General features: G+C 37.2%; 1 protein-coding gene across 2 annotated transcripts; it reads left to right on the top strand.

The window, feature by feature from the left end:
* Nucleotides 1-354: 354 nt before the first annotated feature.
* On the top strand, nt 355-8,114 carry LOC127639097 (zinc finger BED domain-containing protein 4-like). Of its 2 annotated transcripts, none has more exons than XM_052120939.1 (2): nt 355-466; nt 3,352-8,114. In XM_052120939.1, the coding sequence occupies exon 2, from the start codon at nt 3,557-3,559 to the stop codon at nt 7,331-7,333; it is 3,777 nt and encodes a 1,258-aa protein (XP_051976899.1). In that variant the 5' UTR covers nt 355-466; nt 3,352-3,556; the 3' UTR covers nt 7,334-8,114. The 2 variants fall into 2 exon arrangements, with proteins under 2 accessions (XP_051976899.1, XP_051976900.1); XM_052120940.1 differs by having other exon boundaries at nt 360-466; nt 3,355-8,114.
* The last annotated feature ends 6,296 nt before the right edge of the window (nt 8,115-14,410 follow it).

The raw sequence follows: 14,410 nt of genomic DNA, 5'->3' as shown, positions 1-14,410 counted from the left end.
GCTTTTATATTTTGCCACACCCAAGCTGGCACCTGGCTGCCCCTGAGAGAGACCCTTTGGGTCAAGAAACCCCGTGTGTTTGCTTTAGGGAACGAGCAGTGTCTATCTTGTTATTTAGTCGTTTTCGTTATTTGTGTTTTGGGCGAATGTGCGTGAAAATTCAAAATAATTCGTGTTTTTATTAACACGATTAAGATCTTGCGATTATTCAGCCATGGAATATCACGACACCGGTGGTCTTTCAACTGTTTAGTTTTGTTTTATTAATCCCGCCCACCATACCGAAAGCCCCTATGACGTCATAGAGCCCATTGCTTCCGTCTGACGCCGTGTGGCGCTAATACAGCGCACTGTTTACTGCACTGGAGACAAAGCAACAAACTCAATTACCCTTCTGGATCAAGCATACGCTTTATTTAACCATTTCACAACCGAAACTCACTTAAGTAAATCCCATGTCACAAAGGTAAGCGATGCTAACTCTTGATTTACACTGTATCAGAGAGACACACATGAGTGATTTTAGTTTAGATCCAATAACCTGGCTGGTTCTACGAGCTTCTCTGTTTTGTGCGACCAGGATTCGGTTCTGCCTCATCAGTTTATGTCCTGTGTGGCCTAACGTAACCACACCATTGAGTTGTCACTTAGCCCAATCTCTTCCTTCTAAGACTTTAGTTTAAATGTCCTCATATCGAACTTAAAGCCAGAAGAAGAAAGTATTACAAATTAAATCATACGGAATTATTAAGAAGCAAATCTGGTTACTTATATCCATATGACAAAATGGAAGCGTAAAGTGTTTTTCCGGTTGTTTTTGTCTGCAAGCTAATGCATTAGCCACTAGCATGTGTCGCGCAAGCTAGCGCCTCTGTAGTCTCGTGAGGTCTCAAGAGCGTGTTGACGAGGTGCTCGTGCAGCAGTACAATTGCACCACTAGAAACACCTCAGATCAATTTTACGTTAATTATCTGATTGTTTTATCGAACCAAACTTTTAATAAAGTAAATTCTTAACTTTTTTTGTGTTATTTTTCTTGTCATGTGCATATTTTTGCCTTTTCATTTTATTTGTGCTGTGGGAAATTCGTCATGTGTATTTGATGAAATTGACAACTGACAGATCATTTTAACGTTATTTATCTAATTGTTTTCTCTAAATATACGTATAACGGAATACTTTCTCGACAATTTTTTTCTTTTGCTAGCCCAGGGTAATGTTACTTATTATATTTATCGGATCGTTCAGGAATATTAATGCGTTTTGCTTACCTGGTATATTATTATCAGTGTTGGGTGTAATACATTACTAAGCAATTGATTACTGTAAATTACTTTTTAATTGAAAAAGGATAGCAAGTGATTTCTCTAAATGTTTCAGTAATTAGGGTTACTTCTGATGTAGTTGCATTAAATACTGTATAGAACAATTCAATATAAAACAAGTTCATATAAAATAAAAATTTAACGTCTGTTAATTTGTAACATTATGTTTTCTAATTTAACACTGTCTCCTTAAATTCTTTATTCAGTTCATGAATAATTTAATTGATTTTAAATGATTTATTTGAAAGAATTAAAAGAACAGTTTCATATCTATCCTTGTATTTTTCATCTGGTTGAGGTTGATAAGGCTTTTAGAAAGTAATTGTCTGAAAAGAAATTGCATTACTTATTATTAGAGTAATTAGTACAGTAATCTAATTATACTGTAGATGTAAGGAGAAGTTAGTAATTAATAAATTTTTTAGAATAACTTACCCAAAACTAATTATTTTGTCTGTTCTTTTTAATACTATCATTATAAGTTGTTACAGTGTTAATTTTGTCTAATTGACTACTGGCTGAATATGAAAAATTTTAATTTGTGAAATTGAATTACGCTAGTTTTAATGTGAAGGGCTCGCTTACGTATGTGCAGTTATAGGTCACAAATATAGTTATATTAATTATAATATATACTACACTTAGTAGCCTAATATTTAACCTTTTACCCATGTCAGCCTTATACAGGCTATGCAACAATAAAAAATAGGATTCAATCTTGGTCACAATTTACCATAAATTCACTCTATTCACAAAAATGAAGGCTATATAGCGATATGACTGTAGTACATTACAGTAATTTGTAATTATTACTGCCCAGTTAACAACACTTCAGATGCTTTCGATTCTGTAATTGGTTAATTTTGTAATTTAGTTTGATTTAAAAATACCTACTGAAAAATAAAGAAAATGTATAACTAAAAGGTCAGGCTGTGTTCTTTAACTATGCTGTAACTCATACAATGAGTTATGATTTTTAATTTGCAGTTTATTTGTTGTTTGCCCCCTGTTGAAACACAGTCAACTTGAATATTATGCTATTGTGATATAATAATAATAATGTTAATTAAAAATTTGTATTATTATTATTTTTCAATAATAATAAAAAATGTTAATAATGTATTAATTTGCTCATGGCATGGCAAGGCAGTGGGAAAACCCTCAACACTTTTTTTTGGCAGAAAACGGAAGGAACTGAAGTTTCTGCTGTTTGTACTTGAGTTGACTGCAGCCTTTTAATGCAGTAAAATGCTCACATCTCCCTTTCTGTCCATGAAAATCTAGTGTCATGGGGTTATTTTAGATTTTTATTGTAAATTGTAGTGACCAAACATATTTAAAACTATGCAAATGTGCAGTTAAAGTGAATCCTGAGCATTTTAAATATATTGCATTCAGCGCTGGTTAGCACATCGAACCACACTCTGAGCACATCTGTCACTCGGGGAACCAGATAGATTGAGCTTGTGTGTATCGAGCACAGAACTGATTTGAAACCACTGAAAACTTGTAATACACTGGCCTCATTTACATGCACTACATACTGCATACATAAGCGTGTTCAGAAATAAGTAAAAGTCGTGATATTACCCAGTGTTATTATTAAACCCTGAGGGCTGAGATTTAATTAAATAAAAAATGCTTATTTATTTAATTAAATCTCAGCCCTCTGGGTTTGATAATCGCACTGGGTCGTGTCACGATTTCTATTTATTTTGATTAATCGTACAGTCCTACAAGTACTTAAATTTGCTGTGACAAAGCACATGCATAACATTAGCCTACCTATAGGCCTAAACATAATTAGTAATTTTAATCTTTTAAAAGTGTATGTTTCTGAATGTGTTTTTGGACTCCGTACCACTTACAGAGATGGTACTTCAGGTTTCAGCATTTCCACACCACAGACTTCAACCGTTTGGGTGTGGGTAACAAAGGTCAATATATATCCAGTTGAGAGGAACTTTGAGTACTTTATATTATGAATTGTCTTGCTAATTGTCTTTCTGGCTCTTGTTTAATTTAGCAGATTCCACAAATGAACACAAGCTTTCTACCCTGTCCTAAATGGAGGTCAAATTATCTGCTGCATCTGGCCTTAGAAATAACATGCTTATGTAAACATCTGGATTGAAGACTGTGGAAAAAGCTTCACCCATGACTCTTGAACATTAAAAAGCTGCTTTCAAAAGAGAAAGATTTCTTTCCCTGCAGAAAAACTTTCTGCACAAATGGATGGAGAAGACTGCTTCTCACAAAAGGCTGAGGATGTGAGCTACAAACACAATGGCTCCAAAGATAATTATAAGAGAATAGAAGGAGGAACTTGTTTAAAAATCGAAGGCAAAGATGGCTACATGTTGAAATCATACAGCATTACTCCTCGGGAGATTTTGGATACACAATCCCTTCCCTGTCCTTTAGAGACACTGAATAAAGACTCTTCTTTGGTGCCCTTGTCATTTGAGGGCACAGAGGAACATCTGTCTTCTCAGGTAGACAGGCTTTCAACAGAGGATTCAACAGTTGAAACTTGTGAAAAGCATGACTCTCAAACCTCTGCAGCTATTTCAAATAAGAACCAGAGCACTGAAATAAATAATTCATTTGAAAGCAAACCGAGTGTATGTATCAAAGCAGAACCAAATGAAACAGGTGAAATCACTCAGGACAGTGAAAAGTTATCTTTTGGTGGGGCCTATGGCCCTTTTGCCTCCAGAGGTTATGAAGATGAATATGGTAGCTTGTTCAGTGGCTACTCAAGTACTCTTTATGATGTTGCAATGGATGCGGTCACACAAAGCCTTCTGTCATCCATTAGAAGCCCCCTTAACCCTAGAAAGAAATCTCCTGCCTGGAACCATTTTTTCATATCACCACGTGATAGTACCAAAGCAATCTGTATGTACTGTATGAAAGAGTTCAGTCGAGGGAAAAACGAGAAAGACCTCAGTACTAGTTGTTTAATGAGGCACGTGCGAAGGGCTCACCCCACTGTTCTTCTGCAAGATGTTGACTCATTAAATCATTCTTCCAATACTTCCTCATCTTTAGTACCTCCTAGTATATCAGCAAACAACGGAGCAATGGAGCAGTCTGGAAGCATCAAGTCTACTATAGACAACCATACTTCACTGTCCAACATTTTAGCTGAGGACACAGACATAGTGTCCAAAGAGTCTTTACAAAAGGTCAAATCAAAACCAGAAAAGAGTGTCAAGGGTTGCTCTAGCACAGTCTCATCCCCTCATTCCTTTAACAACCATAATGACGATGTCATAGACCTGGGGATTGAAAGCCCTGGATCGGTCCCCAAGATCTCAAATTCTCGGCGGCGCTCAGCAGTGTGGAAACACTTTTATTTATCACCTGCGGACAGCTCAAAAGCAGTATGTATTCACTGCATGAATGAGTTCAGTCGTGGTAAAAACGGGAAAGATTTGGGAACAAGCTGCCTTATTCGTCACATGTGGCGGGCCCATAGAGACATAGTCATTGAAGAAAATGGACAGGGCTCAAGCATTCCTCCACCCTACACCACTCCGCCAACACTATTGTCATGCACACAGGTTCAGGACTCTTCTGAGGTAAAAAAGGAACGCTTCTGTACCCCAGATCCCAGTGAAACCATATTGGACGAAGTTCCAAATGATGACTGTGAGCACATGACAATTGAGGAGCAAGCAAATGATGCTACATATCAATCTGTAAAAGAGTCCATACTTGATGCATCTTTTGGACTGAAAAGCGAAAGCATACCTCTGATATCCTCTCCAGTGGAGCATAAGGAGGGGCAGAGCCTATCCCAAGATCCAAGCTCAATTTTTCAGCAAAACAAGAAAATAATGAAACGGGTGAAATCAGAAGTATGGCATCATTTCATTGTCTCTCCTGTCGACCAACTCAAAGCTTTGTGTAGGTATTGTCCCTGTGTCATTAGTCGCGGTAAAAGAGGGGACTTCGGCACAAGCTGTTTAATGAGGCATTTGATGCGACGGCATCCTGATGTCCTCAAGACCCCAAAAAGCACAAGTGACAAAGATACCTCACCCCAGTCACCCCAAACAACTGCTGCTGCAGAGGAAGGCAAACTATCAAATGAGAAGAACATTCCTGCAGTTGAGAACAAACCCCATGCCCTGTCTGCTTTCAGCAAAAAGACTTCAAAGCTGTGGAATCACTTTTCTATTTCCTCTGCAGACCCAACAAAGGTGGTCTGTTTGTACTGTAGCCGCACAATTAGCAGGGGCAAAAAGACAACCAATTTAGGCACAAGTTGCCTACTTAGGCACATGCAGAGGTTTCATGGACATGTGCTTGAAAACAATAGTTATATCTCAGGTGATGTGTCATCTGCTGAAATTCAAGTGAAGCAGGAGCTCATGGATATTTCTACTTATGAGGAGAATGCAGAGAAATTCAGCGAATGCCACCCAGTTGCCAAAAAAATCACCAAACTCATTGCAGAAATGCTTGCACTGGATCTTCAGCCATCAACCATAGTGGAGAATGTTGGCCTGAACCGTTTAATGGAATACCTCCAGCCACAGTACTCTCTACCTTCATCATCCTACTTCACCAGCACTGCAATTCCAGAAATGTATGGAAGTGTGAAAGAGGTTGTTTTGACTCACCTGAAGGAGGCTGAAGGTGGAATCATCCATTTCACAACAAGTGTGTGGGTGAGCAGCCAAACTCAAGAATACTTGATGCTTACCGCCCACTGGGTTTCATTTGAATCGCAAGTTGTGCCTCAGGGGCAGGATTTCCATTGCTCGGCCCTTCTTGGTGTTTCCTCAATTGACTGTGACTACAATATGCTAAACATACAGAAGCAGCTTGAAGTTTTTTGGGACACCTGGATTGGTTCCTCAGGCCTTAAAATTGGATTCACTGTAACTGATAATCAAACTATTGGAAGCATACTAGAGAGAAACCATCATGCCACCATGCAGTGTTTTGGTCACAACATAGACCTCATTGTCAATGAAGCCATAAAAAGTCAGAGGATGGTGCAGAACTTGCTCAGCATTGCTCGAAAAATCTGTGAGCGAGTACATCGTTCTGCGAAAGCAAAGGAGAAGTTGGCAGAACTGCAGAAAGCTTATAAGTTGCCTGAAAACCAACTGGTCCAGGACATACCCTCTAAGTGGAAGACATCCTATTTCATGCTTGATCGATTAGTAGAACAAAAAAAAGCCATCGATGAGATGTCAATCGAGTGCAATTTCAGGGAACTGATAAGCTGTGACCAATGGGAAGTCATGCAGTCAGTTTGCAATGCCCTTAAGCCTTTCGAAGTAGCCTGCAGGGAGATGAGTAATCGCACCGCAACATTAGGTCAGGTCATTCCACTTATTCACATACTCAATCGAAAGATAGACATGCTTTTTGACGAAACCATGGGTATTGACAATATGCTTAAGTCCTTAAAGGAGGCCATGGTGATGAGAATGTCTCATACGCTTCATGACCCAAGGTATGTATGGGCAACAATGTTGGACCCAAGGTACAAGACCTCACTCTTTACTGATGAGGAGGCTGAGCAATGCAAGCAAGACCTCATTCAAGAGCTTGAGGTGTCTACCTCTGCAGAGAATAAACCACCACTGTCCAATGGATGTGGTGAGATACCAGCTTCATCAAACAGCTCAGCCACCAACAAAGACAGCCTCTGGGCACTGATGGATGATATCAGACAGAAAATAAAGCAAGAGGAGAGACCAAAATCATCAGAGCTAGCTGTGCTGGAGTATTTGGAGGAGGACATTCTTGACCAGAGCTGTGATCCTCTGGATTATTGGAACCTGAAGAAGTTCCTGTGGCCCGACCTTGCCAAAGTAGCTGTACGCTACGTGGGTTGCCCACCCAGCATTGTACCAGCAGACGCTCTGTTCAGCACATCCAGTGTCAACTGTGCCCTGAATCAATCCCGCCCATTGCTAGAAAATCTTGAAGGACTCCTGTTTTTAAAGGTCAACCTTCCCTTGATATATTTTCAGTACTGATTACATATTTATAATTGCAAGACTGTTTCTTAGACTCAGATGAGCCCCAACCAAGGACCAAATCACTTTTCTGAGAAGGCCCATTTGTCCTTATTTTACATTGAGGTTCAGATTCAGCACAGTATTTGGATGATGTAAAAGAAAATTGCTTGGTGTGAGTACTACTGTTGAACACTTGATAACTGGAGTTTTTCTTTTTCCTGGTGAAAAGTGTTTTCAGGGAGGGAGGGTTAGCTAGCTATAGGGGTAGTTGTTTGTTGCTGTTTAGTTAGTAGTTGTTTTTTAATGACATATTTGTCTTACCTTGTGCCTTATACAAACTACTTCAGGTCAACATGCTGTAAATATGAACTAATGTTCAAAGCAACTCAGTCTTCTGATGAGATGATTTTGTAAAATTGAAACTACATGCTGAAAACTGTTTTTAGTGAGCACATGGCCCAAAATAAATGCTGTGACTAAGAGATGTTTAAATGTTTATTTAATTCTTTCATTGTGATTTTGTGTTTCATGGTACTGTTAGAATTATTGTCTCTGCTGATGATTGTTTTTTTTTTCTTTTTTTTGTTTTTTTTTTACTGATATTGAAAATAATGTTGTACTTTCAGGTTGAGCAATCTGTTTGAAAATGCATTTGTCTCTTAAGCACAACTCTTAATCAAGTAAATGTACTGTACATTTTATACATTTTTGAATTCAATTTGATAGAGGAAGCTTCAGACAGGAACCATTTAATTTTTTTGGTTATTTGTAAATAAAAGGTTTGCCCTTTTAAACCAATTTGCACTGAAATGTGTAAATCCTTACTTTCTGTAATGAAATAAAATTTTCTTTGTGATTATTGTCACTTTTAGATTAAATAACAATCTATTTGAATTCTAATCCAAACTAAGAAAATGTGGGAAAGGAGGCTTATTCAGTGTTACTTGATGCGTTGTCATGCTTTAGAATACTGAACATATACAAAAAAAATATCTGTTTAATCTTATGCAAAGACAAACAAGTATTTTATAAAGTCTGAAACTAAAGCTACAATATAATTAATGTAATGGTTATTTCCAGTGTTGATGCTGGAACCATTGTGAGACACAGTAATAACATTTACACTCTTTACAAATGTGGTGGAAAGAAAATGCCACACCATGTTTCAAAGCTGCAATAAAGGGGCTACAATCTAGTCACAAATGGCTGAGGTTCCAACACCTATTGACCAATAAAATTCCATGACTTTTGGAAAAACTTATCTTTAGTAGGACATCATGCCATACAAGGTTCCCACTATCATTGAAAACCATGAAATGCCCTTGCATTTACCCATACTTACAAAACCACATATATGCTTCTCTGCAGCCCTACCAGACCTACCACCGTATATCTACCTCATGTGACCCTTACAATTTAGCTTTAACTGCATGATTCACTGTGTAGGTTACCCTGACATAAGTTTTAGTTACGTGCTCACAAACATGCACACTCTTAAACTGAAAAAAGAAATACAGTCTGTTAGAATTGATAAAATATCTGATAAATATGCAGTTGGAACTTGAAAAAAAATATCACTTAATATGATTTCTTTTATTTTTCTTTAACTCCTTTAGCCCTGGTAACCATAGCAAAAATGCCATATTTACTGCCATTGTTTCCGCGGCAATAAAACTATGGCACTTAGTATTAATCACAACTAACATAAAGAAATAGATGACTGATTCTGAAGGCCGCTTCACACTTGAAAGTGATTACATGTATTTAATGTTAGGCTACAATTGTAGTAACTATGGTGTTGTGGCAGAAAGTACCATGGCAAAACTAAGGGGAAGCCCGATAGAAACAAATTCTTGTGACTAACAGTCCCAATACTTTTGTGTATAAGTAAACAACGTTATTATTTTGCATTTACAAACCATACCACCAGCCACAATTATACTGAAGATGAAGCGGTACAAAGAATGAGTTCAGAAGTCATCCAAAAGTAATCCAAAGCAATCAGATACCATTATTAAAAGTGTCTAAAATTTTAGTCAGATAAATTATAAACCGTAACAGAACTAGAACTACCCAGCACTGGAAACCGGACATTTATGGCTATGAGAACCAAACTTAAGAAACGCTGCTCAAGATGGCTCCTCAATAAAACAGACCCTAATTTCAATAGAATTAAGAAAACACATTTTTGGGAATGTTTACTGGTTCCTGTGTTGGTTGTTCACATAATGGTTAATGGACTTTTCTGAAATTTTCAATAATACACTTTGATTCAAATTCTAAGTTTCCATTACCAGTAATTGGGTTCAGTATATCGTAATCCTTCTAGAAGCACAAGCTTGTTGTTTAGCTTCATCCTAAGAGGTGAAAACTGGGACAATTCCACTGCAAGTCTTTGGAATCCTGGGATGAAGACCAAAGATTTGTGAGCGTTTTTGAGCAGCGATATCTTGGTTGCATTTGCTTCCATTACTAGATATGTATACGTTTTCAGAATTGGATCTTCAAGAGTCAAATCCTCACGTTTGTCATATCTAGGAAATGAATGAAAACATTTAGATGAACCTGTCCATAACATGAAGCTATTCATATAATATACTGTATTTAATATTAATTAGGTCACTCAACTCCAGTTACTATTGAGGTCCAAGAAGCGCGAGACTCCCGTTTGTGAGGCAAGTATGTCGATATGTGAGACAAATACATCTGTGGGACAAAAATGCAACTTAAACACAATGCTTGCATTTTTCAATAATTAGGCAATATTAAATCAATAAATTCAACACACCTGCCGTTAATGGCATTCATCTTTGTATCTCTTGCATTGCTTTCCCTCCAGGGTAATTGTGATGTAAACCATAACTACAGAGCAAATTGTATATATCTGTGACTTGTGGTAATTGTTCAAACTAAGAAAAACAGAAGGAATTTGCAAGTGACTATACATGAAAATCCTCCAACTGCCTCTAAAAACAATAGTCACATGTGTTCCATCAGAGTTTATGCACATATTTTCTAGCTGAATAAAAGTTTTTATGCTCATTTTGGAAAATGTATTTGTATCTTAGTGTTTCCATCCAAACTTATGTGATTTCCCAAACTTTTTTTAAAAATAAGTGGATGGGAAAATAGCTACTGACATCAAACCTGCAATGCATTGAAGGTACCGTATTTAAATGATTATCAGTGGATAACAACTTATACACGGCAAAAAAAATGATTTTCTAGACAAGTATTTTTGTCTTGTTTTCCTGTCAAATTATCTAAACCTTCTTAAAACATGATTTATTTACTTGTCAAGCAAAATGGGATAAGATATTAAGTCTTGTTTTAAGATAAATCTGACTAAATTTTGTGAACTTTAGACTCTGCCAATGGGGTAAGCAAAATAAACTTGTTTTCTCTTTAAATTAAGTTTAATTTGCTTACCCCATTGGCAGAAAAAAAGACAGCAAATACACTTCTGGGTATAAGAAGATTTCTCTACAGTCGTCATTTCAGAATGTCTGGTGAGATTTTTATAAAATTGATTTATTTTTTCATTTCATCCTTAGATGAGAGGCAAAACATCTCAATCAAGAGGATAAGTACAAATTTAGCATCAAACTAAATGTTATCTGGAAATACAGGTCCATAATCATTTCAAGTAGTCTAGTCAAATCTAGAGAAAATTATAGAGATGAACAGATACATTTATGCATCACTAACCCAATGATAAAATGCCAGCTGGTATGGCATGGTAAAGCAACTGTAGAAAATAGAATTGTCTGCTTAGGATAGCTATCAACAACATCAGACCAAGGATCGAAACACAATAATGACCAAAGACGAGAGCCAAATGAAGGATTGAATGCAGCGTCTCTGAGCCATCCAGAATGTGAACGCCAGCAGATTTATTGATTTATATTTTGATGGTGTGAATGTTGAGGATGAAAGACTGAAGGATATGCTGGGTTACTTTCATTAGCTTTTAGTTTAACTGCATAGTTAAGGCATAGTTATTTCAGCCTTCTTTTATATAGTGATGGTTCTCTTGCTTCCGTATACAAGCTTTGGATTGGAGAGGTCCTAAATTCTCATAGTGCAATTAATATATGACTTCCTGGCAGAGCCATAAACTGCGCTCCCATAGTCCATTTTTGATCGAACAAGTGTCCTATATAGTCTCAAGACTACTTCACAATCTGCACCCCATTTGATCCTTGCCAACACTTTTATAATATCCATTGCTTTGAAGCATCTATGCCGCAGCATTTTGATATAGGGATGAAGGATAGTTTATTATCGAAAGTAAGTCCTAAGAATTTTGTCTCCTTTATGACTTTTATAGGTTCCCTTTCCATAAAGAGTTCTGGCTCGAGGTGTATAGATCGCAAAATACAAAATGCATCCACACAGTTTTTGATTAAGAAAATTTTAATCCATTTTGTACGGCCCAGTCATACATTTTATTTATGCATATTTGTAGTTGTCTCTCAATTTCAACACTTACAATCTCATTCATTTTAATGCTAAAAAGAGTTACTGAAAGTATACTTCCTTGGGGCACTCCTGATTCTTGTACATGCAATTCAGATAGCATGTTTCTTACTCGAACACCAAAAACTCTATTAGATAAAAAATTGGAAATAAAAATGGGTAGACATCCCCTGAAACCCATATTGTACAAATCTTTTAGAATGCCATACCTCCACGCACTATCATAAGCTTTTTCTAAATCAAAAAATACTGCTACTACATGTTCTTTTTTAATAAAACCATCTCGTACAAAAGACTTTAATCTTATAAGGTGATCAAGAGTACTTTTCCCTCATCTAAATCCACATTGATCTTTACTAATCTTTTGGTCTTTTTCCAAAATCCACACCAGCCGATCATTGATCATTCGTTCCATGGTTTTGCATAGGCAGCTGGTTAAGACTATTGGGCAATAATTGTTTGGGTCAGTATGGTCTTTTCCTGGTTTAGGTACTGGTATAATGGTTGCTTTTTTCCATATAGCTCGTATTTTTCCTAATTTCCAAATGCTATTGAGTACGTTCAGTAGGATCAATAGTATATTTTGGGGTAGATGTTTCAGGAACTGATAGTGAATTGTATCAGGTCGAACTGCAGTGTTGCTGGAGTGTTTAATAGCTTTCAGAAGTTCTTCCATTGTAAAAGGCTGATTATACAGTTCGGTGTTATCCGAAGAGAAATACATTTTTTCCTGTTCCTGTTTTATTTGTATTTCCTTAAACCTTAAACCATTTTCTATAGATGAATTTCTCTCGAATGCCTCTTCCAGTTTATTAGCAATATCCCAGATAGCAATAAGTCGGCGGTCCGCCGGCGGCGCGCCGGCGGCAGTAGAAGCGGCAGAATGGCGAGATTGCAAACACGTTCGACGGCGGTCCGCCGGCGGCAGCCGCTTTTTAAAAGCGGCAGCCGCCTTCCTACCGCCTTCGTTCCGCGGACGGCCCGCTGGCCAGCCGCCGCTCCGCCGCCGTTATATCGAAGGCGGACCGCCGGAGGCAAACCGCTTTTCGAGCGATCTGCCGCCGCTTATTGTATATATATATATTTATTTATAGCATGCAGTTTATCAAGAATAATGATTGATCAAAGCAGACATATTTCCATTTGCCGTTTTTATTCCACATTTCAAATTACAGTAACTGTCATTGAAACAATATGTCAGATCACTGAAATATAAATAACAGAAAAATACAAACATATATACACCCAAAGAAAATGCAGGTTTCCAATTAAATTTTGGTAAAAACAAGCAAAAAAAAAAAACACTTTTGTAAAAAACACTATTGTAACACTTACAACAATTGTAAATAATATAAAGAGGTCAGCTCTGGGATGAAAAGAATTACCAGTAAACATAAGCAATGAGGATATTTGGTACCAAATAAAGTGCAGGATATCAAATAAATTGAGGTATAACATCATATTTACAAGTCATTTCTAACAATAGGATAAGTGGTAATAATTTAGAGTAAAGCTCTGGAGTAGAATATGCCATTATAACTGCAATGCTGACCTGTGGCACAAGGATTTACAAGCTATTCTATTGTTATATTTAACAATAGAATAACAGTTAAGCACTGTGACGGAATGAAAGTAGAATTTTTGGTACTAGTTAAAAGTGCAATATCAAAAGGTATGAAATAGTATAACCAAGCTATTTTTAATAGAATAACAGTTAAGCACACTGATGGAATGAAAGTAGAATTAACTGGTACTAGTTAAAAGTGCAATATCAAATATCAGAGGTATGAAATAGGATTTACAAACTATAATAGAATCGTTAAGCACTGACGGAATGAAATAAGCCAATACTAAAGTCACGGTAAGTAGAATATTTGCTACCAGATAATGTGCAAATATCAAGTATTAGATGTATAATCTAGGATTTATAAGCTATATTTAAAAATAGAATAGTTAAGCACTGTAACAATGAAATAAGCAGCAAATTGTATATTAAATAATTGAGATCTTTGGTATCAAAGAATGTGCAGGATAATGTAAAGTTTTACATTCAACTTAAACATGACAATAAGTGGGAACAAATGCAATTAACAGCAGAAAATCTGGCTGTTGAGAACACAGTCAATCACAATGTCTGGAGTGGTTGGGGTCTGGTTTTCCTCGACCTCCAGAATGAGGCAGTGCAAATTGGCACATCTTCAGTGATTCCTCGTGCGCCTGTATAAAAAGACAAACCATCCCATATTCATCCAAGGAGCTGCCCTGAAGGCAGGGTCATGAGAGGAAAAAAAAAAAAAAACATCCCATATTCATCCAAGGAGCTGCCCTGAAGGCAGGGTCACGAGATGGGGAAAAATAAAAAAAAAAACAGCAATTTCTAGTGAAGAGTGTGGATTGAGTGAGTTTAGTCTGACACTTTTAGCAGGGGTGTCGGTAGTCAGCCTAGGTTTGAGGGGTCGGCTGTGGGTCCCTCTCAGCTGTGCGGCGCCTTTTTCCACCTTCACGGTCAGCTGCTCCTTTCAGGTAACGCGTAACGTTAACCTGGATCGCCTCATCAGTGGCATCCTGGGTTGCCGAAGTTCTTCCGGATGGCTCCTGTAGAAAATAAAGATCTGT

The sequence above is a fragment of the Xyrauchen texanus genome, chromosome 47 (assembly GCF_025860055.1).
Source record: "Xyrauchen texanus isolate HMW12.3.18 chromosome 47, RBS_HiC_50CHRs, whole genome shotgun sequence".
NCBI lineage: Eukaryota > Metazoa > Chordata > Actinopteri > Cypriniformes > Catostomidae > Xyrauchen > Xyrauchen texanus.
This window is presented reverse-complemented; position numbering and strand designations above follow the sequence as displayed.